The sequence below is a fragment of the Saccopteryx leptura genome, chromosome 2 (assembly GCF_036850995.1).
Source record: "Saccopteryx leptura isolate mSacLep1 chromosome 2, mSacLep1_pri_phased_curated, whole genome shotgun sequence".
Lineage (NCBI taxonomy): Eukaryota > Metazoa > Chordata > Mammalia > Chiroptera > Emballonuridae > Saccopteryx > Saccopteryx leptura.
In genome coordinates, this window is record NC_089504.1 from 256,710,563 (window position 1) to 256,737,134 (window position 26,572).

At 40.0% G+C, this 26,572-nt stretch overlaps 1 protein-coding gene and 1 long non-coding RNA gene across 7 annotated transcripts; one reads left to right on the forward strand and one right to left on the reverse strand.

The window, feature by feature from the left end:
• The first annotated feature begins 455 nt into the window (after positions 1 to 455).
• On the forward strand, positions 456 to 26,493 carry GORAB (golgin, RAB6 interacting). 6 transcript variants are annotated; one of them, XM_066371470.1, is made up of 5 exons: positions 456 to 591; positions 5,905 to 6,262; positions 14,566 to 14,667; positions 16,758 to 16,898; positions 24,757 to 26,493. In XM_066371470.1, the coding sequence occupies exons 1-5, from the start codon at positions 531 to 533 to the stop codon at positions 25,211 to 25,213; spliced, it is 1,119 nt and encodes a 372-aa protein (XP_066227567.1). In that variant the 5' UTR covers positions 456 to 530; the 3' UTR covers positions 25,214 to 26,493. The 6 variants fall into 6 exon arrangements, with proteins under 6 accessions (XP_066227567.1, XP_066227569.1, XP_066227568.1 ...); XM_066371471.1 differs by having other exon boundaries at positions 515 to 625; XM_066371472.1 differs by lacking the exon at positions 24,757 to 26,493 and having other exon boundaries at positions 16,758 to 16,902.
• LOC136395929 (uncharacterized) lies at positions 6,161 to 8,499 on the reverse strand. The gene is made up of 3 exons (XR_010749407.1): positions 8,310 to 8,499; positions 6,612 to 6,722; positions 6,161 to 6,232 (listed from the first exon to the last, which is right to left on the reverse strand). It is a non-coding gene; the product is annotated as an uncharacterized lncRNA (long non-coding RNA).
• Positions 26,494 to 26,572: the final 79 nt, after the last annotated feature.

Sequence of the window (26,572 nt, forward strand, 5' to 3'; positions counted from 1 at the left end):
AAACCTGCAGGGCAAATCCCAACGCAGGGCTGAAAGGACCGGTTCAAGCAGCCACTGGGCGCAGACGTCAGGGCCAAGTAGCGGGCCCCGCCTCCAAAGCTGACAGAGGACCCCCCCCCCCCGCCCGAGGCAGGTACGCCCGCCCCTCCGCACCGCCGACTCGAAGCCACCTCATAACTGCCTGTTTACCTCCACTCTTATCTCCCTCGTTATTTCCCCTCTTATCCCTTGAAGCGATTAAGACAACGCTCAAAGGAGACGGAAAAGAGAACAGATCCAAGTCTGCGGGAAGAATTGTCTGCGTGGCCACGATTTCCTTTAGGCAGTTTGTCCGGCAACGCCGCGGGCAGCCTCGCGGAGAGCTGGGCCCTGCGGCCGGGCACATGGGGCCTTGGGGGGGGGGGGCAAAACTCGGCGCGGTGATTGGTGGATTGGCCGCCGGGGAAGAACCCGGATGTGCCTGGGCAGTCGTGTTGGCAGTCGGGGTTCTGAGGTTTGGGCGCCCTTGAGGGTGGTGGCAGCCTGTGCGGATGGCGCAGGGCTGGGCTGGCTTCTCCGAGGCGGAGTTGAGGCGATTAAAACAGACGAAAGGTAACAGACGTGCCTGCGGAGATGGACTTCTTGGGTGTGTGCGAAGGGGCGGGGTCGCAGCTTTGGAGGGGAAGGGGGCGGGAAAGACGAGGGGAAGGAGTTTGTATTGGGGGGTGGGGCTGTATATGGGGAGACGAGCTTGAGGGGCCCCCGAGGTGGTGCGGTGACCGGAGGGCCGGGCCCAGGGCCTGGGGTTTACGTTCAGGAAAGAGAGTTCAGGAATCCATGGCAGGGTTTGACTGTTCCCCGTGGAAGGAGTGGAACCCTAGAGAGGAGGTGAGCCCACAGCGTGGGGCCCCTGTAAGGGAGGTGGCGGGGTAGGTCTCGGCTGGAGGGTCGGGGTCAGGGTACAGGAAGGAGGGGGCAGACCCCGTATCAGAATTGTGATGAATTCATAGCAGCAGACAATGACTGGGGAAAGGGGCGCACAGGGGTCTTAACGCAGAACGTCGGGGCTTTTCATGACACATCTGGAGTCTTGCGTTCGCTTCTGGTTGCCAGATGATTTTTCCAATTCTTTTCAACCATTGAGAGTCAGCAAACCAAAGGGGTCTTTGAGAGGTTAGATATGAAATAAGTAAGTATATGTATACAAACACATACATACACGCACATACACACAACTTAGATACAATCCAAACTTTTGTGTCTCTCTCTCTGGCTTTATAATCCTTGAATGGACTTGTACTGTTTTATCTTTTCATGAAGGAATTAACTTTGTTGATACTTGGTGAGAAACTCTTGGTGATAGGAACTAGGCTTTGTTGGTGGTTGAAATTTCATAAAATTCTGTTGGGTGACTCTGGTAGTGCACACAACTTCCGTGAACTTATACTACTCTTGGTACCAAAGGTATACACTGCACTTTGGGAGGAAATTAAATAAACCCTGTCATTCCTTTTATCAGAGTTTGTGAGAAAATTGCATGTTACTCAGGTAGGCTTGTGCATTTTTAGCATTGGTGTGAGGTTAATCGAGGGCTGAGAAGCAGAAAAGGAAGTAAATTAGTCTTATAGGGCCAATGTAGATCATAAAGATTGAGGAAATTTTGACTGGTCCAGAGGGCTTTAAAAACTCTCTCATCAAAGTTGTACCACAGTGTGGAATCAACTATCTTGCTTGATGTTGTCACACTCTTGCTCTGTGTGTTCACCATCCGTTCACTTATTCAAGGTGCAGAGTACCAGTACTACTTCTTGTCTGACCGGAAGTTAAAGGTATCAGCTTCTGCATTAGGGATGCTAAGATGAACGAGGCCTCATCCCCTGCTTTCCAAGAGTATCTAGTCTACTGAGACAAACTATTATAAAATGCAATAGCAGGTGTTATGCAGGAGCTTGCTACTGAGCAAGCAAAAACCTCACTTTGCTGGTGTTGGGTGGAATAGGGGAATATTTCACAGGGATTATGTGTTAGTAGAAGTGAGTTTGCCAGGGGAAAGAACACTTTATATAAAAGTCTAAATTAAATAATGGGTTGATTATGTAGAAGTACATTTTAAATATTTCTGCAGTTTGGGATAGAGGGAAAGTAGGAGGACCATAATTTCAAGGCCTATCATTTTATAACCAGATGTTTATAGACACCAACTCACTAGTCTGTGATCACCTCAAGGAAGAGAAAACATCTTAGTATCTGCATACTCACAGCCAAACACAGTAATGGTCATATACATCATCCAGATCAGCCTTCTTGGATTTCTCACGTCAAGAACTAGAAGAACTGGATCTTTACTTTTTAAGGCTCCTCCCAGTTGTTCTTGAACTGTAAAAATATTATTAAATAATCTATGAAAGTTAAGTTGGTCACCAGAAAAATAAGGATAACAACTCTGGAGAAACCCATATGTGTATTGGTGGGAATCAAGAATATTCTCAACATGCTTTATAATATTAAAAAGCTGGAAATAAACCAGGTGTTCATTAACAAGGGAGTGGATAAACAAATTGTGGTATAATCTTCCAGTGGGCTGCTGTACAGCTAGTGAGAATATATGAGTTACAGCTATATGCACTAACAGGAACTTTCATAAATACAATGTATGAAAAGAGCAAGTTGCAGAAGAACATACAGTGCCATACTATTTATAGAATGTCAGTCATACAAAGCAGGTATATTTTAAGAATGTAGGAAATCTGTAAAGAAAATCAAGGAATGAAACACAAAATTCAGGGTGGTAAGGAAGTAAGGAGGAAAACGTGGGAGCTTTCAAAGGTAGTGGTAATTATGAAATCAGGTGAAGCCAAGTTAAGCTGCAGTAACATCAATTTTGTAAAATAAAGGGTGTTTTTTTTTTTCCACACCAGCTTTATGGCTAACATGGGTTGACAGGTGACTGCTCTGCAAAGTCATTCCGCACAATGCCCTGATGCTGTCCTATGGGAGTTCACCATAGCAGAAGGAGAAGACTGAAAATTAAGCATTGGCAACAGAATCCACTAATAAATGACAGCTATATGCGTTAACGGGAACTTTTATTTGTCACTCCGACTTCTATTTCATTAGGAAAAGCAAATCATTTGATCTGGAAGACAGAATATACAATTATCCTGTGTGTTGCAAAAGAAGGGGTAATGTTCTATCCTTGAACAGAAGTTATATCTACTTCAGTCATGTTTTACTAAGTGTATTATTGTTTTATAATTCATACAGGCGGATGGTGTGTGTGTATGACACATTATTGGATATATGGCTTCATAATTACAAAATTGGAAATGAAAAAGCAGTGTATCTACAATGTTTTAATTACATTTTCCAGTTGTTGCTAATGTATGCAAACTAATAAGCCAAAGAAAAATTGACAAAAAACAGGAATAGATATTTTTTAGAAGAGGAAATATAAAGAGATGCTTATTACCGTCAGTAAGCAGAGAATTGCAGATCAAGAGCATAATGAAATACCACTTCATGCCCATTTGATTGACAGAAATTTAAAAGTTCTTTATCAGATGTGTTTGTTGCAAATCATTTTCTCTAAGTGTGTGAGCTGTCTTTTCATTCCCTTGGCATTGCCTTTTGCAGAACAGAAGTGTTTAATTTTACTTAAGTCCAGCTTACCAATTATCTTCTTCATGGATAATGACTTTGGTGTATATAAAATATCATTGCCAAACCTAGGGCCATTTAGGTTTTCTCCTGTACTACTTTCTAGGAGTTTTGTGTTTGGGGGTTTACATTTAGGTATGTGGTCTATTTTGAGTTTTTGTAGATTGTAAGGTCTGGGTCTCTGTGTCTCATTCCTTTTTTTTTGCATGTGAATGTCCAGTTGATGAGGACTATTGGTTGAAAAGATTTTTCTTTATTGTTACCTCTGCTCCTTTGTCAAAGAACAGTTAACTATTTATGTAAGCCTGTTTCTGGGCTCTCTATTCTGTTCAGTTGATATATCTGTCTAGTCTTTCACTATTACCTACTGTCTTGATTACTGTAGCTTTATAATAAGTGATGAAGTCAAGTAGTGTCAGTCCTCCAACTTTGTTCTTCAATATTGTGTTGGCTATTTTGGATCTTTTGCCTCTTCATGTAAACTTGAGAATTAGTTTGTCAGTAACCACAAACTAATTTTCTGGGATTTTGAGTGCAGTTGCAGTGAATCTATAGATCAAGTTGTGATGAACTGACATCTTGACAATATTGAGTCTTCCTATCCATGAACGTGGAATATCTCTCCATTTACTTAGTTTCTTGGTTTCATTTATCAGAGTTTTGTCATTTTTCTTATATAGCTCTTGTACATAAATTGTTAGATATCAACCTGTTTTTTTGAGTGCTATTGTGTTTTTAATTTCAAATTCTACTTGTTCATTGCTAGTACATAGAAAAGTAGTTGACTTTAGTGTATTAATCTTGTATTCTGCAACCTTGTTATAATGGCTTATTGGTTCCAGGAGTTTTTTTGATATGCTTTATTTTTAAGTGGCCTGATTTGATTATTGTTTGGGAGTTAAATATTAGCATTATAAATCTCATAGGTTGGTTCTGTGAACATAAAAAGTAAAATGAAAGCTGAAGTACAGAATTTGAGAGGCACTATTAATTCAGCTAATGAGTATAACTGGGAGGAAAGCAGTCTCAGTAATATTTTCTGAATGGTGTGACTAAAGATCAATAGCCAAGAATAAGTTCCTGTTCCAAAATCCAGGAGACGACATTGTGTTTCTGGCTAAACTCAACAATATTAACATTTTACTTTAGATAGTACATCTATTTTTAAAAAATCTTTTCTTTACATGTCTCATTTAATCTTTATACCAACTCTATGAGGTAAGTAGGGCAGGTAGGAAACTAAAGTATGGAACAATTAATTAAGTTTCCTGAGGTTTACTGAGCTGCATAGAAGTAACTCTGTGGCTCTAGACTAGAGCTTTTAACTCCCTTTTGGAAGAATTACATAATAAGCTGGTCTTGCTTCAAAGGTCATTTGCAAAGAACTTGAGCTTATTTACAAGGACTTATAATTTTATTTCCTGGGCATTTTGCAAAGACTATCATTTATAGGTCTTATTAAGTATAATATGATTATGAGTTAAATTCTTCAATTGTCTGCCCTACAAGGTTAATACTGGCGGGGACAATACAAAAAGTGTGACAGAAGTATTGCTCACTTTATAATGCTTTTTAAAAATATTTCTCTGAATTGTTTTATCTTTTTCTATTGCTTTGATCAGGCTGCTATTAAAGTTAGCTCGCATACATTGATTAAAGGCTAACTTGACTTTGGCGAACAGAACCTTGGACTGTAGTGGAAGATGAAAGAAAACAATTTAGGGTAAACTAGCATTTCTAGAAATAAGAGACTTCATTCAGTTATACTTTGTTTTTAGCATCTTCCTATGTATCAGAGCTGCCTTAAGATCTTTTAATATTTAAGGAAGGTGAAGGTCATTTGAAAACTCAACCACCATTTTATTTCAGGAGAGCAGACACAACCATAAATCAAATTTAAGACATATCAGAGAATTCATTTGTTTACCTAGCCTGGTCAGATTAGTTGATACTTTTGATAATTATCAAATCAAGTTGAAAACGAAACCTTGCTTTGTATCCTATGGCTTTACAGACAAATGGATTTCCTTGAAGATAAATTGAGAGCTAGGGCAGTTTTTATTAATTATAGTATTAACGGTATGATTAAAGAACTATTGAAACTTTACAGGAAGTTGGCTGTTTCCCCCTGGGCTTTTAAGATAGAGAAGGAGGAGAAAACCTTGTAGAATTAACCAAAGTTTAACGTTAATCCTTTATTTTCTTAGAAATAAAATATTATTTGCTGTTTACACAAAGGAATTTTCCTTTATGTTTTTTTTTATGCAGATCCATTGGAAACACAGCGGCGTCCCCCTGTCAAGAAAAGTCGACAGCAACTTCAGCGAGAAAAAGCCCTTCAAGAACAAAGCCAAAAACTTGGACTACAAGATGGATCAACCAGATTACCTCCAGAGCAGTTGCTTTCTGCACCACAACAGAGATTTAAGAATCAAAAGCCACATTTTTCTGCCCTTCCTGCTCCTAGTCCTTTTCCACTCCCCTCTCCTGTTGGTGAGGAGGAACCACAGGATACTGAAAGCCACCCGAGGGGACTGGGACTTGAGAGTTCCCATGATGGTCACACAAGTGCTGAGCTTGTGCCTCCAGAGCCAGACTGCAAATTGGAGAAGAAGAAAGTGGAATTGTTAGTAAGTCTATATATCCGTGAGATTTTTTTTTTCCTATTTTACCTTATTTTCCTATTGGGCTTTGAAGAGATGTAGTTTTAACATTTTATCTGTTTTATATTCTAATCTGGATATGTGATAAATTACTGAAAAATAGCTACCACCTATATATATTCTAGACTAGTCAGTGTTAGGCACCTTATATGTTAAATGTTATTTAGTTTATCATTTTCACTTTACAGATGAGCTATTTTGAACTTAGAAGTGCTATTGTATTCCCAAAGCAAATACGCAGCTAATAAGCAGTAGAGGTGGGATTCACATGAAAGTCTCTCTGAATCCAAAGTGTAGGATCTTTATACTCACCAGAAGCATTTCTCAAGTACTCCTTCCCAAAGTGAATGAGTTCTTTAATTTCCGACACTGCATCTCCCTTGGCCCGGAAAAGGGTACTTGTGAAGAGACATGCAGGGACGGCTAAAGGAAAAAGTGGAGGAAATTAAGGGGACTGATTAAATAATTAACTTGCATCATTAGATTTCTTTTTATTCTTATTCATTTTGTTTGTGTTTGAACCCACCTCCAGGATCTGGTTTAGCCACAATTCTTGTGAAATCTATGACTTGTAAATTTATATAATCAGATACTCTTTACGGTGTGACTTCTATTTTGATATCTATTTGTTTAGTATCTTATTTGTTTCCTACAGGATTATTGCTCATAGGGAAGAAAGAATGGTATTTGTTTCTGTTTTCTATTTTCTGAGTCTTTCCTTTTAAAAGTTTTGTTTCTAATCTCAGATTTTTTTTAAACCTCTGCTGATCCAGATTCTGTACTATGAGTTTAAAGTGTTTCCCACCCACCAGGGGTTCATAACCAAGAAATTATTTTGACAGGAGATAGAAAGTTATGTGAATTACGAGATCAGCATTGAACAAGTGCATACATTTAAATGTCTTGAAGTGTAGTTTACCAACAAAAGCCTGAGACAAATGGAGGGTGAGTTTGGGCAGTTTAGATCGAATGTCATGAGGGAAACTATTCTTTTCTTAGGTACTTGTGAGAATTTTCATAGAGGGCATGTAATCTCAGGAGCTGTTGTTGAAAAGGAGGAATTCTGAGGCTGTTATAAGGGAAAAGGAAAGCTGTATTCCAAAGAATGCTCAAAGCTGACATTGCACCTCTCTGGAAGAGGCAAAGGAGAGGCCAGAGAATAGTAAGGAATCAAAGAGCTTGGGAGCAGAGAATCCTTGCCTAGCAAGTTCTCAGATGCATTGGTGTACCACCAGCCTCTCTGGAGGACAGGGGCCCTGAACAAAATAATGGGGAGAGAAAACACAGGTGTCTGTGTTGCAGAACCCTTGGGGTGGGGTGCTGGGCGAGATGGAACTGGAGCATCTGGTGAGGACATGCCTGCAGTAGTAAAAATGAGAAGGGACCAGTGCGAGCTCTAGGGTGGAGGCTGTGGGGATGGAGAGAAAAGGGTAATTTGGGACATGGTTACTAGGTCTGGGAAGAGAGATTTCTGATATAATGACTGTAAGAAACGACAGTAAAAGGAACAAATAGCTTTGTCATTAGCTTTCATTTCAGTTCACATCAAGTTAATGAATTTATGGGAAATTCTAATAGACTTCTTTCAGAATTAGATGGAAGACAATTCCTGTTTTCCGACCTTTGAAGTTTTTCTCTGGTCCAGCATTCAAGTCTTAGTTCATAGTGTTTCACTCTGTTTATAAATGTTTAAGAGCTGGAAAGAAGTGAGCAAATTGTAAGTAAATGAATGGAATAAACATGGGTTGTTGTCCTGAGGGTGTTACATGGTAGAGACTTTCACTATGGAAAACTCTGGAGTAACTTCAGTCAAGGTGGTGGAGTGAGTGAATGCTGTGCTCACCTCCTCCCACAACCATGGCAAACGTACAGCTCAGTTATAGAACCACCACCCTGAAACCATCTGGGTATTAGCAGAGCAGAACTCCTGTGACTAAAAACATAAAGAAAGAGATACGACAAGACTGGCAGGACGGGCAGAGACTTGGAGTGGGCAGATCCCATACTTACGGTGTGGTGATCAGGGAGCAGGCGGGTGTCTCAGCTGAGGGGAGGTTTCCCATTGAGGAATGAGTGGTCCCAACCCACGCCAGCTCTCCAGCCCAGGGCACCAGTGCTGGGAAGAGGAGTCCCCACATCTGGCTGGTAAGATCAACAGGATTGCACCTGAGGGAGACAGCTGCTTACTGCTGGAGTCCTAGGCTTTGAGGAGTCTGTGCAAGGACTTGCTCACTCACACACTGCCTCACTCTAAGCCTGCTAGGGCAGTAACTCAAAAAGTGTCAGGGACAGGGGAGGAGGGAGTGGATTGCTTAGCCTCAGGGTGAGGGCTGGAGGGCCAGGGGCCGTCTCTCTGGTGACAGAAACACTGGCAGGTGGCACTGTTCCTTTGTTGATCCAGTACTAGTAGGTGCCAGATCTGAGCTATTCTTTAACAGAACACTTGTGCTCCACCCTGGTGAGTTCCTGATACCTCACCTCAGCTCATGTGCCTGGCCCTGACACTTCCAGCAGCTTTTCCATACTAGGAGTCTGCCTCAGTTCATGCTGTGAGACTTTCCTGAAATCACAAAGGTCCACAAACCAAGCAAGCAGCTGTCCTCACTGTGCCCTGTACCTCTTGCTCTGCGGCCCCAAGCCTCACACAACTGACAACTAGTCTCAACTTGCATTGTGGCTCCCAATAAGTTGTCCCAAGCCTGGCATAAGCTGCTGCCAGTGTTGACTGAGAACATAGCTTCAATCGAGTGGCCAGGTGGTGGCTGGCTTTAGCTCAAATCATGGTGTCCACCAAAGGGTCCCGAGCCCAGCACTAGTGGCAGTGATCTCAGTTTCCAGCATAGTCTCTCCCAGGTACCTCCAAGCCCAGCACAAGCATCAGCCAACTACAGATCACTTTGTAGTTTCAACCAGGTGGCTCCAAGCCTGGTACAAATGTAGGCTGACATTGGCCTGCAATGGAGCTCCTTCTAAGAGTCTTCTGAACTAACACAACCAGTGACCAACTTCAGACCACACCAGAGCATCACCCAACCAGCTGCACAGATCAGATTACACTCCTAACGGGTGAACTTAGCTGGCACCATAGCCCGGCTGAAGAGACTTCCACACTATGGGATAAGCCCCTGCACAACAGTGTCTCTGCTGTAGTCACAGCTAGCCCTCACAACAAAGAGCCTCAGGTTCAGTCCAACACACTGATAAGCCAACAGCAGTCAAGGCTCAACTACAACAGGAGGGCACACACAACCCACCCAAAGGAAACCCTGGAGCACCTGGCTCAGGTGAACAGGAAGACGGCAGCATTGTGATACCTACTACATAAGGCCATTCTGCTGATACTGGGAGACACAGTACCTCTACATTATACATAGAAGCAAACACAGAGTCAAGTAAATGAGACAAAGAAATATGTTCCAAATAAATGAACAGAACAAAACTCCAGAAACTTAAAATGGAGACCAGCAATCTGCAAGATACAGAGTTCAAAATACCAGTTACAGGATTCTCAGTGAACTTATGGGATGAATAGATGAACTTAGTGAGAACCTCAACAAAGAGAAAACATAAAAAAGAACCGGTCAGAAATGAAGACTACAATAACTAAAATGAAGGATACCTTAAAAGGATTCAACAGCAGATTACATGAAGCAGAGGACTGAATCAGTGATCGGAAGACAAAGTAGCAGAAAACACCCAACTGGAATAGAAAAAAGAACTTTTAAAAAATGAGGACAGTTTAAGGGACCTCTGGGACAACATCAAGTGTATCAGCATTTGCATTATAGGGGTGCCAGAAGGAGAAAAGAGAGGACAAGGGATTGAAAACTGATTTGAAGAAAAGACTGAAAACTTCTAACTTGGTGAAGGAAAAAGACAAGTCCAGGAAGCACAGAGTCTCAAACAAGATGAACCCAAAGAGGCCCACAGCAAGACACATCATAGTTAAAAAGTCAAAGATTAAAGACAAAGAATCTTAAAAGCAGCAAGAGAAAAGAAAAGCAATTAGTTATGTACCAGGGAACTCCTATAAGATTGTCAGGTGATTTTTCAACAGAAATGTTGCAGGCCAGAAGGGATTGGCACGAATATTCAAAGTGATGAAAGGCGAAGACCTACAACAAAGATCATTTTACCCAGCAAGTCTGTCATTTAGAATCAAAGGAGAGATAAAGAGTCCCAGACAAGAAAAAGATAAAGGAGTTCATCACCACTAAACCAGTATTACAAGACTAGAAAGCCCGGCGGTCATACGAAATGACCGCTGTTCTAGATATTATAAATTGTAATTAAAATGATTTGTGCAAAGGTGTCTGCTAATTCAAACTGAATTACCCAGGGCAGGCTGCGAGGACGCCCCTTTGCTTAGTGCCCCAAGGGGTTTCCCCCTTCTACTTGCTTAATTGCTTAAAGTAGAGTGCAATGAAGGAAACCACTGGCGGTACATTTCTTAAGAGCCACCGCTAGCTCAATAAATAAAGGTGATTTAAATAATAAAATGTTAATTCACATGTCAATGATCTCTTTGTACACAACATTTCTTGTGTAGATCTTTCCATCATTTTTAAGCTCGCCTTGCAGAGGACCGTCAATTATTTTTAATTTTATGTTCGTTCTTTCACGAACTCTTGAACGGGCAACATAAAGTTGACCGTGTCCAAATGCAGGCTCAGGTAAAAAATGCCAACACGCTTAAGCGTTTGGCCCTGAGACTTATTGATGGTCATAGCAAAGGCAAGTTTTACAGGAAATTGTCTACGTCTCAATTGAAACGGCAACCCTGTCTGAGATGGAGCCAAATCAATTCTTGGAATGACATGTATTTCACCTTTAGAGGAGCCAGTCAAAGACTTAGCTATTATGACATTATTTTTCAATTGGAGAACCTCTAGTCTTGTACCATTGCAAAGACCCCTTCTGGTGTTAAGATTTCTTAACAGCATAATAATTGCTCCAGTCTTTAACCTCAATTTGTGAGGTGGCATGCCAGAAGGCGGGACTATTTGAATGCCGTGGCAACCTCACCCTATTAGCTAGTACAGTTACGCAAGCAACCAATAAGCTATCGGTGACAAACAGACACTTAAGCCGTATATAATAAAGAAATATCAAAGGGACTTCTTTAAGTAGAAAAGAAAAGAAAAAAAATATGAGTAAGAAAATATAGGAAAGAAAGACATTCTCACTAATAAAAGCAAACAGTAAAAGCAGTGGATCAACCAAATGTAAAGCTAGTACAAAGGCTAAAAAAGTAGAAAGATTATGTGGAATTATAATTACACATACACAAAAGAAGTGAAAAAGGACAGAAATGTAAACATGGAAGGGGGAGTAAAAATTGTATTGATTTTTAGAATGTGTTCCAACAGAAGCATTCATGAACTTAAAGCAGATTGCTATAAACATAGTTTGGTATATATGAAGCACATGATGACCACAAAGCAAAAATCTCTAAGAAATACACAAGAAATGGAGAGGAATTCAAACACAACGTTATAGACAACATACAAGAAAAGAACAAAATTAAGGAACAGAGAGGAACTACAAAAACAATCAGAAGACAATAAAATGGCAATAACTATATGCTTATTAATAATTACTTTAAATGTAAATGGACTAAATGCTCCAATTGAAGGACACGAGGTGGTGGCTGAATGGATAAAATGACAAGACCCATACATGTGTGGCCTACAAGAGACTCACCTCAGATCAAAAGACACATAGACTGAAAGTGAAGGGATGAAAACATTTTAGCAAATGGAAATGAAGAAAAATCTGGGGTAACAATTATATTACATAAAATAGACTTTAAAACAAGGGCTATAACAAGAGACAAGTGCATTTCATAATGATAAAGAGATCAATCCAACAAGAGGATTAAATTCTTGTAAATATCTATGGACCTAACATAGAAGCACCTACATATATAAAGCAAGTATAGATGGACATAAACAAAGAGATCAACAATGATACAGTAATAGTAGGGGACTTTAACACACCAGTGATATCAATGGATAGATCATCCAGGCAGAAAATTAACAAGGAAACAGTGGCCTTAAAGATGAGACAGATTTCATTGATATTTTTAGAACATTTGGGCCAAAAGCAGCAAAATATGCATTTTCTTCAAGTGTACACAAAACATTTTCCAGGATAGACCCCATGTAGGTCTCAGTAAATTCAAAATTGAAATCATACCAAGTGTCTTCTCTAATCACAATGATGTGGAACTAGATTAGTTACAAGAATAGAATTGAAAAACACATGGAGACTAAATAAAAGGTTACTAAAGAGGCAAGAATATACAATGGGAAAAAGACACTCTCTTCAATAAATGATGATGGGAAAACTGGACAGATCCAAGCACAAGAATGAAACTGTATCACTTTTTGATACCAGATACAAGAGTAAACTGAAAATGGATGAAAGTCTTTGTAAGACCCAAAACTATAAAATTCCTAGAAGAAAACAGTGAATTATTTGACTTTGCTGTTAGTAATATGGGTTTTTTTGGATGTCTTCTTGGGCAAAGGAAACAAACAAAAAAGTAAATAAATGGGACTACATCAAACACAAAAAGCTTTCATCAACGGAAAGAATCGACAAAACGAAAAGACAACCTGCTGAATAGTAGATATTTGCCAATGATACATCCAGTAAGGGGTTAATGTGCAGTATATAAGTAACAATATAAAAAAGTCCAATTAAAAAAATGGGCAGCAGATCTGAGTAGACATTTCTCCAAAGAGAACATAATAGGTGTCCAATAGACATGGGTTGTGATGTTCACAGCCTATTGATATGATTAGTGATGTTGAATAATAAATGGTCAACATCACTAATCATCAGGAAAATACAAATTAAAACCACAATGAATGATCAGCTTACACCTGTTAGAATGACTTTAATCAATAAGACAAGAAATAACGTGTTGGTGAGGATGTGGAGAAAAGGGAACCCTTGTTTACTTTTGGTGGGATTGTAAATGGGTGCAGCCACTGTGGAGAGGAGTATGAAGATTCCTCAGAAAACTAAAAATAGACCTACCATATGACCCAGCAGTTCCAATTCTCAGTATTTGAAGAAATCTAGAACACTCATTTGAAAAGACGTGTATGCCTGTGTTCACTGAAGCATTATTTACAGTAGCCAAGGTATGGAAGCAGTTTAAGTGTCCACTTTAAAGAAGATGTGGTACATATATACAGTTGAATACTTCTCAGCCATAACAAAATGAAATCTTGCCATATGTGACAACATGGATGGACCTAGAGGGTATTATACCAACTGAAATAAATCAGACAGAAAGACAGATACCATGATTTCGCTTCTGTGTGGAATCTCAAAAACGAACAAACAAAACAAATTCATAGATACAGAGAACAAGTTGATGGTTGCCAACCAGGAAGGGATGGATGAAAGATATGAAGGGATTAAGAAGTACAAATTGGCAGTAATAAAAATAGTCCCAGACGTGTAAAGTACAGCATAGGGAATAGAGTCAGTAACACTGCAATAACTATATATGATGTCAGATAGGTACTAGATTTGTCAGGATGATGACTTTTTTAAGTTATATAAATGTCTAATCATGTTCTGCACCTGAAATTAATATTGTATATCAACTATAATTGAGAACTTTAAAAATTTAAATGAAAAATGCACATTCAATCTGGAGAAAATTTTTTTTTAAATCTAGGCATACAAAGAAGCAGGAAATTGTGATATTTAACCAGGAGCAAAGTCATCAAAAGAAACAGACCCACAAACGATGGGAATTATCAGGCAAAGAATATTTAAACAGCTATTATAAACATGTTCCATGTGCCCAAGAATGTAGATATAAAGTGATTTGATGATTAAATCATTAAAATGATTTTAAAAAGAACTTTGAAAGATACAACATGGCATTAGCTGCAGACCTATTTATTTGCTCTCCATTTTGAATAGAATATATAACTAACTTACACAAGTTTCTTTGTACGTACTTCTAAAAAATGCTACACTATTCTGGCTTCCAGTTTGTGGGTTCCTATGTTATGTACATAAAATGGATTTCAAAGGGCTGACATATATGTCTTATTTACTTCAAATCATAGTCTTTGTTTCTATTAGAACAAAATAATGAGCTGCAGATGGGTTCCTTTCAAGAGGACTTTTTAAAAATATACATAATTTGGCTGATTAAATTTTATACATAGGGGACTGAGACTGGTAAGGTGTGAGGTGGGGTTTCAGAAACTCATTTTTATACTTTGCTCCCTAGGCAAGAACAATCTCGTTGGGAAGTCCTCCAACAAGAACAGCGGCTGATGGAAGAGAAGAATAAACGTAAGAAAGCTCTTTTGGCTAAAGCTATTGCAGAAAGGTGAGGCACCCCAGCCAGGAGAGGTCGTGTGCAACCTCTAGCCCCATTCTCTCATGCTTTACATTTATTTTCCCATGTCTGTTCTAATAAACTGACATTTTCTCGACAACTATTATTTTTAAGGCTAACTAAACAAAGTGTGCTTTATAAATACTCCTGAAATTCTTATGTTAATTCAATAAGGAGGACTTTTTAAACATAGATCACAACAAATTTATCACTACAGGTACAATGAAAGCTTAAGGATCAGCATCAGTGTTCTCAGCTTGAACCATCTACGCATCCCTAAGGGAGCAGGAAATCAGACTAAGGAAATTAACAACAAATGCCGGTCTTCATTTTGACGTGAGGGGGCCTTCGTCGTCTGATATGTAGAGTGAGATTGTTCCACATAAGTGACTCATACACAAATCTTGTGTTTCCTGTGGACACTTTTCTTGAATAATTTGCCCTGCCCCTACCAATTGAAGATGCCTGATGTAACAACCCTCTATCCACAGCTCAGGTCCCCACTGTGAGCACTGCCCCTGGCCGTGTGCAGTTCTGTTTTACGCTCACCCCCCAGTGTCCATGTGTCTGAGGTCCCTTGTCCCGAGATCCCTTGTGCTGGCCTCGAGCAGCAGCATTCCCTCCTGTTTGTACTTTCCCCCGCCCTCACCCACCCATTCTGCCCTTTTCCGTGGCAGTTGCTAATGTGCCATGGCCTTAGGAAACCAAGCTCAGTCAATAAAGCAGTGACTGACAACAGCGAGGATGAAAGGCAAGCAACTATTCAGTGGCATTTCCTTTGTAGGTCTCCAGAAAAGTTGGGCAAAACTGTTACTGAGTGAAGCTGGCGTATGTATCAGGGAGGGGAAGGAAGAGGGCTGGAGGGACAGGCAGGTGTGGACAGGAGTGGTGCAGACTTTCACCTGCCGCGGTACAGGACATATTTGGTAAGGATTTCCCCCTGCTGGTATACTCTGATCTTTCATGAAGCACAGGACATAATGCTAATTACTGAATTTATGTTTCAATAAAGCATGATTATTGGAAAGTGATTATTGCAAACATTTTAGTCTTCAGGTTGGAAGAGGTTGAGAGGTTCTGCCGGATTTTACAAAAGCAGACTTAGCACTTGTTCTTCCGTTCATGATTTCGACTTAAGACAGAAAACACTGACATAGACAGAAATGTGAAGAGATATCACCTGATTAGATTATTAGTAAATGGACAGTGAAGTACAGTGCTTTCAGTAAAAGAATCATACTGTTCACTTTTATAGGCAGACAACAAGGGTAAATGCACGAATAGAGCAGAAATCAGAACAAACGTTGCAGTATAACTATTTTATATGGGAGTTTTGTTCTCCCATGAGAATGTATGTGAAATTTTGAAATGAGTGAAATCATGATTAAAGTTGGCTTCTGTCTTTGTTGATTGTTTCTTAAGTGTGTAATGTACTGGGGAGTGTTTCTTACTGGGGAGTGCTGAGGGGACTGAGAGGTGATGAAGTTTGGATATGCTTTTAAATGAGAAAAAAAATGCTTGGTTTTAAGCCCCAGAAAAAAAATTTTGAAGACCTGTAGTTTTGCCTAAAGAACAGGAATCAAAGCAATAGAAGCTTAAGGACATGAGTCCTAAGAAAGTTAAAACCAAATAGCTGTTTTTAGGCATACAAAGAAACAGTGTTTGAGGCAGGTGTCTGTTCTGGTCAAAGGATCAGACAAATGACAACAGGCTTAGCAAGAAATTAAGGCGAGGGGTTTGGAAAGCTGTGTTTGACATTCCAATGTAAAGAACACAGATAGATTCTTGTAGTGCTTATTCTTGTTTTTATGGAATGAAGATGGACCTACGAGTGAACTATATTGACATTTTTTAGGTCTTTTTCGATCTTTTCCTCTCGTATATGAAGAAGCGCAGTCTTGGAGAGATACTAAAATGTTGCCAGCATTTGATTGATTTTAATTTTTCTTGTTTTTTCTAATTTTTAGATATTAACATTTTATTCATATTGTATATATAGTAGCTTGCTTTTTGCACTTACACTGTCTATGGCTCTGTGGTTTAAAAATGTTATTTTTCCTCTTATGTCCCTAATTTTCTAGATCTAAGAGAACTCAGGCAGAGACCATGAAACTAAAGAGGATCCAGAAGGAGCTCCAGGCTCTGGATGACATGGTGTCAGCTGACATTGGCATCCTCAGGAACCGGATTGACCAGGCCAGTCTGGACTATTCAAGTGCTCGGTGAGTTCAGGAAATTGGATTCTGAATAAGCAACTCAATAATTAATGTTTATTGCTCACTAGGTCAGGACCTTTTATGTGTGTGATCATGTAAGCCTCATAACAACCACATATCAGGAGCTATATTTATTCCTGGTTTGGAGTAGTAGTGTCAGCGGCTTCCCCTCTTTGCCCTGGCCATTATCCTTGTTCATATTCCTGTTAGAGTATTTCTTGCATTACTTATTTACATTTTAGTCTCTCCTGCTAAAGCATCAGGTATGTCATGTTTGGAATTCTTTAAATATCTGAATGACTTGCCCCAAAACTATAATTCTAATGCCAAATCTATGCTATTTCTGTTATAAAAAATTTTTTTAATTTATAGTTGGTTTGGAGGGGTGCAGAGAGACAGAACATCAGCCTGTCTCATGTGCCCCAACTGGGGACTGAACCTGCAACCTTTGCATATCAGGATGACACTCTAACCAACTGAGCTATCCAGCCAGGGCAAGAAATAGGGATTGGGATGCTCCTTAGCGATTAGCCTAGTTTTCATTAAAGAAAGATCTAGTTTATTTTTTAAAGCCTATGAGTATTTTAAAGAAAATATCACTGTTTTGAAAGCTTGAAGTTTTTTTCCTCTGTGATTATATTTTGTATAAAATGGTTCACTATCGGGACCCTGGCCGGTTGGCTCAGCGGTAGAGCGTCGGCCTAGCGTGTGGAGGACCCGGGTTCGATTCCCGGCCAGGGCACACAGGAGAAGCGCCCATTTACTTCTCCACCCCTCCGCCGCGCTTTCCTCTCTGTCTCTCTCTTCCCCTCCCGCAGCCAAGGCTCCATTGGAGCAAAGATGGCCCGGGCGCTGGGGATGGCTCTGTGGCCTCTGCCTCAGGCGCTAGAGTGGCTCTGGTCGCAACATGGCGACGCCCAGGATGGGCAGAGCATTGCCCCCTGGTGGGCAGAGCATCGCCCCTGGTGGGCATGCCGGGTGGATCCCGGTTGGGCGCATGCGGGAGTCTGTCTGACTGTCTCTCCCTGTTTCCAGCTTCAAAAAAATGAAAAAGAAAAAAAAAAAAATGGTTCACTATCACGTGTTTCCTTGGTTTTCCACCATTTGCATTTTTCTTTAAGAGAAAAAATTATTGTGGAGTATTTTTAGAATGAACTAACACATGTAAAGAATTACATGAACTTTGCAAGCAGATAAAAAGGCAAAAAATTCAGTCCAATTTCAGGGTTTTCAGTCCTTTCAGCATCGCTTTAATCATCCCAGCTTGTCTTTCTGCACAAGGGAACACTGTGTTGATCACTCAGGTTTGTATCTTTCTCTGTAACACTAGAAATCAATCAGAACGCCTCATTAGTCCAGGGTAAACCACAGTATCAGAATGTTTATATAACAATTTAATAAAGCGGAAATGCTTGATTGTGGTTTTTAATGCACTGTTTATTGTTTAAGAAAGGTTTGTGGTGTCTCTGTGATTTCTGTAATTGTTGTTTGACCATATGCTGTTACATTTAATGGGTTGCCTAAATTAATGCCATCAAGTAGGTGATAACTAGAGGTTCCAGATTTCTACTAATAAGGTCATTAAGGAGGTGACCACAATTTTATTAAGATGAAGCTAAACCTCGATGTTTAGCACATTTTATTCTCTGTAACTAGGGTTTCCAGAGAACATTTTTCTGTGCCTTTGTGGTCCTTTCTAGGAATAACTCAAATTATTCTGGAGACCTCAACAGAAAATCATCTGATTTTGTTTTAATTCTGTCCTAGAGGAGTCTGGAAAAGGATGTTTTTGTACACTGAACATGATATTTTAAATTTTTCATAGTTTTAGCCTCAAAGAATCACAGAGAAGGTGAAATTCCTGGCTAAAGGAGAAAACATCCCATAATATAGAAATATTTGTAATGAAATTTTAGTAAATTTTTACATAATAAAAATATTTTTAATGATAAATTGTTTTAACATTTCTTAACGATCTAAAAATGACAACTTCCATGGTATTGATACTGACATCACTGCACATGACTCCCCTAGTGCATGTGTGAGGCTACTTTTAAAAACCTTACAGATGCTTGTGGCTAGAACTAGCATAGTATCTTACTCATACATAAGATTAAGACATTTTCTAAACTTCTATCTGTGTGGTTAGTGAGAAATTATAGATTGGCAATATAATCTGATGGTCTAGATTTCTACTAATTCCCAGAATAGTTCATTTCTGTGGGAGATTTCCATGATATTTTTAAATGAAGTTAGTGCCCTGTACAGTGTGGTGTCCACAGGAGGTTCTGGGACACTGACTGGGTCAGAGTTCACTGCAGGGTTGGCTTCTGTAGAACAGCGTCAAGGCAGGCTCCCCGGAGGAGACCAGCGCTTTGCGCCATGTGACAGTGGCGGCTGCTGCTGCTGTTGCTGCTGCTCTTGGCGGTGACAGTGGCCATGCCGCCCCGCGCTGCGCTGCGCAGACTGGCTTATAAGCTCAAGTGACTGCGTGGGAAATAGGTCTTTAACCCTCGGTAGACTGGGAAGGACAGTTCTCACTGTTGGCCATCTGTGTTTCAGACACCTCACACACACATGCACAGGCACTTAGAGGTAAGTATATGCATAAATACTTTCAGTCAATTCATGAGTAATTTACTGAAGTAAGAATAAAAGGGATGGTGCAAAACAGCTTTATTAGAAACTATAATGATAATGTAGGCATCGCAAACCTCTCTGTGTCAAGTAACATTTGACTCCAAAACTTAGAAAAAGCAGCAAGAACGTGACTGCGTTCTTTTAGTGACAGAGGGTGGTCCAGATGCTTGTAAAATAGTGATAAATTTCTTCCTATTCAAATGATTAACTATAAAATAATGACATTTTCTTTTTATCCTGTTTTCACTCACTGATTCTTGAGTTTGAGAAAATTTATCTAGGATGTTTTTCCAAAGACTCCTACTCCAATATTTCACTTACACGATCAGTTTCACGGTCTAGTGTCTAGACAGTCTGTGTCTGCATCTGTGTGGTTTCCTAGGGCTGCTCCAACAAGTTCCTACAAACTGGGTGTCTTACAGCAACAGAACTTGGCTCTTACATTTTCTAGAAACCACAGTCTGAAATCAAGGTGTTGGGGGGTCACTATTCCTTCACAGACCCTAGGTTCTGGGGATTAGGAAGTAAATATCCTTAGGGGATTGTTTTTTGGCATGCCAGAACATTTATTTTTTGATTTATCTAATAACCACAAAAAGTCTTCATCAATTTTCTTTACTTTGCCACTCAGGCAGAAAATTAAAAAATATTAATCCTTAACTGTGTTCAGTGAAAGCTGACAGCAGATTACAAATAAGGGGTGTCCCGTCTTTTGTACCTTCCTAAAAGGTGAAGTCATACTTTGGACAACACAGTAAGGAAATTAAATGGTGATGATTTATTTCATTCTCCTCCTTTTAGGTCATTTCATCATTCTCTTTTTTATTATTATTTAAATTTTTTAGCATAAATAGGAATACTTTGTGAGTAATGAGAAAGCACTTCCTAGGGTGATGAAATGGCAGAATGTTACAAGATACAGAAAAAACACTTATCCCAACGATCTGATGATGTATCTTATATTTATAAAAGGATCCACTAGACCGATGTAGTAATTGCAAAATATGATTAGTTTTATTCTACTTTTTAAAATATAAGTAAATTTTATGTTTGTTCTCTGGAAGACTTCTAAGAAAAGATTAAAAAGTCATGATATGTTGGACTTACAAATAGTTACGATTGCTCATAAAAGTAACTGACAAATTAAAAGTGGACCAGTGGACCCTAATGGTATACCAAGGGTTAATGACTGAGTTTTTAAAAAAATGGTAGGGATAACCAAACCAAGACACAGTTTCTAGAATCCTTTAAATAACATTCATTGAACCAGTGTCCCTTTAAAATAACAAAATAATTCTATAACTCCATTTCAGTTCAGTTGCTCTTACTGTGTTATGTATAAATGCACTTATTATTCTGTTCCGAAGTGTGTCATCATACTGATTTGGTACATCCACCTGACCCGCAGGCCTGTAGTGCAGTTTGGGAAACTAATCAATATTTTAAACGTAAATCACTCTGTACAAGAATATATATGCATGTTTCTGGCCAAAAGGACTTAAATAAATAAACAGAATGCAGAATCATCAGTGATTTATCCAGGGTGAAAGATCGATGGAAACCCGGGGACCTATTTACAAAGTTTAATTTCCATTCAGCATTCATGGGTCTGGTCGGTAAATCTCTCCTCGCTGACTGTGACGGGCTGGGGGAGAGCACAGGCTTGCAGAGGGGTGAGTTTGGGGGGTGGAAGGGGCGAGATACGCACATACCTATAGAGGGGCCCTTAAGCTTGATGCCAGAGATTCATAAACAGGCTATGTTACGCGGAATGAAAAGAAGGGATCCAGGTAGCCAACAGAGCTCCTTTAGAACAATTCTGCTAACACAGATGGTAATACACAGCTAGTTTTTTCACTTATATTTACTAGATGACAGTAAAAAATATATATAATGAGTGTTATGTAAGAGTTTTCAAGTGTAAATACCAGATCCTTACATTTCACACGGCTTTGGTTTAGGTCCATGTTTAGTGGTGCGCTGACAGTGCTCTTGGGTTCTGGTGCCTTGGAGGGCAAGTTCTGTTTTTTGGGGAGTTTCCAAGCACTGGACCAGACACTCGCCCTACTTATATTATTTAATCCTTAATGTTCCTATGACGTACTATTATCATCACCCTTTTACAAATAAACCAAAACTCAACTGAAGAAACGACCTGAGGTCACTATACTGGAGTCTCAGTCATTGCATGCCTACTCTCCAACCCTTTCCCCAGGAACCTGGCTGTGTTTTTACTCATGATGCTGACCCTGGGTCATCTCTGATTAGAACAGAGTTAACTACCAACTTCAGAACATCTACTCCACAGGCTAAGCAAGGTTCACAGTGTGGCCTGGCACGATGAGCCCTGTGAAGAGCGGAGCCCCAGTCACAGCAGCTCAGGTAAAAAGTGGTTTTATTGCAGGATACAAGAGGCATGTCATCAGAGTGAAATGCTGTCCTGTTCAGTGCTTAGACACCCTAGTTTCTCTAGAGCATTTCTGCTTTCCTAGCGTACTCCCAGCCCAATATGGCCACCAGCTGTGACTCTACATCAATCCCCTCCACTCAGTCTCAGTGTTCCGAGTGCAGAATTCCAGAGGGAGAACCTGGGTTGGCTCTGTACCTGTGCTGGTCTGACTGGTCTCTGTTCTTCACACCCCGATGTCTTGAACAGGTACACACATAGCAAATGGCAAAGGCAGGTTTAGAACTCTGGATTCTCTGAAGTCAAAGCCCTTTATTTTTTCACTAGATTTCCTTCAAAGACAGAGAATCCTGTGTTAGGAGAGACACCTGTTTTTTGTGTGTTTGAGTTTTGTTTTTATTTTTCTTTCTGTAACTCTAGTACTAGAAATTACTACGTTGAGTCGTGTAGGTAATTGTAACAGCTAAGGCACTGTGGCCTTCACAACTGTTGGTGGAAATTAAATGAGATAATTATTTGGTAATTGGGGGTCAAACTCTTTTCTTGGCAAAAAGAAAAGCAACAAATTGTAGAGAAAAGGCAAAGGACAGTGAACAAATATAAAATGTTTCTTTTTGTATCAACCTGATGAAAAAGAGAAAACAGCAGAATGGCAGGGTCACTTCAGATATGACTGGCATGACCTGCCTGTGGGGTTTATACCTCTGTAAATACACAAACTTCTGATAAAGTCTAACGGCAGTCTGTTGCAGACTGGGGAAGGGGAGGGCAGCTTGACCCAGCGATTCCCAGTGGCACACTTTGCCCCTTTGGAGACCTTTGGTGATGTTCTGGAGACATTTTTGGTTATCACAACCAGAGGGTGCTTGCTTCTGGCAGTAGTGGGAGCATCAGTAGTGGGTACTGATGCTACGTACCCCCCCATGTCTAGGACAGCTCCCCACACAAAGAATTATACTACGGTTCAGATTGCCAGCACCACCAAGGTGGAGAAGCCTGTTTTAAACATGTCCTGAAGTTGTCTCTTCTACCTGATTTTTCCTTCTTGCCTGCACCCAGTATCGTTGGCTGGGTGTGCTCTATCCCATTTATATTCACCTCCCAACCACTCTCTGTATTCTTCACCAGATTTGTTTCCTCCTTTTCTAATCAGTTAATCAAGAGATACAGATTTCTCAAAGTAAAAAGAAAAAATCCAATTAAAAATTGAACAGAGGACCAGAATAGACACTTTTCTAAGGAAGACATACAGATGGCCAACAGATATACGAAAAGATGCTTAACATCACTAGTTACAAGGGAAATGCAAATCAAAACCACAATGAGATACCACCTCACACCTGTTAAAATGGCTGTCAGCAATAAGACAAGAAGTAACAGGTGTTGGCAAGGATGTGGGAAAAAGGAACCCTTGCACACAGCTGGTGGGAACGTAAATTGGTGCAGCCACTGAAAAACCCCCACTATGGAGGTTTCTTAAAAAAGCAAGAATGGAACTACCTTATAACCCAGCGGTCCTGTTTCTGGATATCTGCACCCAAAATTAAAAGTACTTATTGGCAAAGCTATATGTATCCCTGTGATCACTGCAGCATTATTCACGGTAGTCAAGATATGAAAACAACCTAAGTTGGATAATTGGATAAAGAAAATGTGGTACATATGTACAATGCAATACTACCCAGTCATAAAACAAAGATGAAATACTACCATTCGCGACAACATGGATGGATCTTGGAAGTATGCTAAGTGAAATAAGTCAAATGAAGAAGGACCTGAACCATATGATTCATTCACTCTGTGTGGGGTATAAAACAAAAAGCAACCAACAAGTAAACAACATAGATGCGGGAAATGAAAGTAGAGGGAATTAGAAGGGGTTCAAGGGCGTCAAATATATGGTGATTGAAGGAGACTAGACTTCGGGTGGTGAGCACACAGTGGAATTACACATATGTCTTGTAAAGATGTACCTGAAACTTATATTTTCAACTAATGTCACCCTGACACATTTTATTTAAATAATAGAGATACTGATTTTCTATCTTCCTCATCTCTTACTGTTTTACCACTCATAAATTTAACCAGCTCTGGCCCTGGCCATTTGACTCAGTGTATAGAGCATCAGCCCGGCATGCATACGTCCTGAGTTCGATCCCTCGTTGGCACACATGAGAAGTGACCATCTGCTTCTCTTCCTCTCGCTCTCCCCCCTTGTCTCTCTCTTCTCCTCTTGCAGCCAGTGGCTTAGTTGATTCAAGCATCAGGCCCAGATGGAGTTGCTGGGTGGATCCGGGTCAGGGCACATGTGGGAGTCTATCTCTCTTATCTCCCCTCCTCTTACTTAAAAACCAAAATTAACCAGCTGTGTGCTGGAGCTAGCTGGCACTTGTTTGTGAGAGCAGATATTGTGTATCTTTTCCCAATTCTGCATTCACTCACATTGATAGCTTGGAATTGGCCGTGGTGGTGTATTCATACTACAGAGACTGACAAAGGCTGCAAACCAGGGCTTTCCCCTTCAGAGCTAACACCACTGAATTAACCCTCGTAACCTGCTTTCACTCATGCACAGCCTTGGAAAGAGGAAATGAGTGCAGGAAGAATTTTGTTATATTAGAGTCCAGGTGTGGGTGTTGTGGAAATTGCAGCAGCAACAGCCACGTTTGTCTAACATGTAGACAAGAGTTTATAAAACATTACTATCCATTTCTTCATTATATATTGTTCCCCAATTCTGGAGATTAATTCATGTTTCTCAGCCCTCCTTTCTGCGATGGAAAACTAACGTGCGGATCTTTGTCCCTGTCCCCACAGGAAGCGGTTTGACAGGGCGGAGGCAGAGTATGTTACAGCCAAGCTCGACCTGCAGCGCAAGACGGACATTAAAGAGCAGCTCACTGAGCACCTGTGCACGATCATACAGCAGAATGAGCTCCGCAAGGCCCGGAAGCTGGAGGAGCTGATGCGGCAGCTGGATGTCCAGGCCGAGGAGGCGGCGCTGGGGCCAGACACGGAGGCGGAGAGCCTGCTGCATGAGCAAGAGACCGGAGCAGGGGTACAGCAGGGCCAGGGAGAGAGGCCAGCCCAGCCTTCCAGGAACAGCATGGCTTCAGGATCTGCCCAGAACAAAAGGCATCAAGAACCAGCTGCTTCCTCAGAGGGAGATGAGCAATGTGAAGATCCCAGGAGCACGCCCCTTCTCCCCCCAGAGCACCCGGATCAGGAAGGGAGTGCTGCTGTCAGTGCTGGGCCAGCTGCTCCATCCATGTGAAGTGCCCGTTTGTGCTGTGTTCAGATACTGCGGTACTCAGTACACTTCCTGTCGTAGATCATGCCGTGAGCTCTGGCCAAGACCTCGTTAAAACAGTATTAATTTTTGAATACATGATTAGTTTTATAATAACGTTTGACCATTCTGAAATGTCAAATGATAATTTTATACATAGGGGCATAGTTCACCTTGGGTTTGGTCCAGTTCCCTTAGTGTACCCTTATTTTGGGTGAAAACAAGTAACTTGAAAGGGCAGGAGAAAAACTATATCATTATGACTGTTTTTAGACCAGGTAAATATAGAAAAGTAAAATGAAAAATGGTAATACCTCCTCAAACTCACTTAACTTCTGAGAGAAGTGCTGAGACAGAGTCCTGTTCTATGTCATCAGTAAAGAGACACAAAAATTAAATGTGAGAGGAACAAGAAACAACTTACCAGATTATTATCTGCTTGGCTCTTACTAAAATTACAAAACACCACTTCCAAAATTACCAGACACTTATGCCAACATGACTTTTGTCTTCAGTTTTCCTTTTAAGAGGCTTTAGGTTATAGCCCGAGTTTTGATTAGTTGATACACACAAAAATATGTATATGTAAATATGCCATATACATAATTTTACTATTAATATATTTTCTTTAATCAGGATATTAGTTAAATTTTGACAAAGTATTCCTACAGGGAGGCTGAACATAATGAAGATTTTGTTACTTCTCATTATGAAAAAATTAACACGTTTTCTTTCTCAAGTTACCTGTAAATATCATATGTGTGTATATGTTGGATATAAATTATCCTGTCATAAAGCATTTCATTTGTTAAAATGATGGTTTTCTAGTTACTTTAATAGTTTATTAATGACCATTAATACTTGACCACTACATTGTGCTATATTTGAATATGTAAATATTGTAGTTTTGTCACAAAAGTCTGTGAATTACATTAAATTCTGATTTATCAGAAGTTTCAAACAGTAAAGTCATGCATTTTAAGTCTTAACAAGAAATAAAAGGACAAGGACAACTGTAATATTGTATCCATAATTTCTGAAAAAAATTTTAAATGAGTTTGAGGATATTTTCTGGTAATTTCGACAATCTCTGTATTTTTATATTTTGTAATTTGACCTAAAATTACAGCTTTCCATGACTGACTTCTCTAAACAGAAGCATTTATATAGATAGATAGTTGTGTTTTTATTTATAAATGACGTACATAAAGACTGACAGCTTCATTGTCCAGTACCTTCCTATTTTTCTAAGGAATAAAACAAGTCTGATGCATTTATATTGTGGCCTCTCATTTACCTTTCAAAAAATTTTCACAATTTAGTGCACATGCTTGAGCAGTGTGA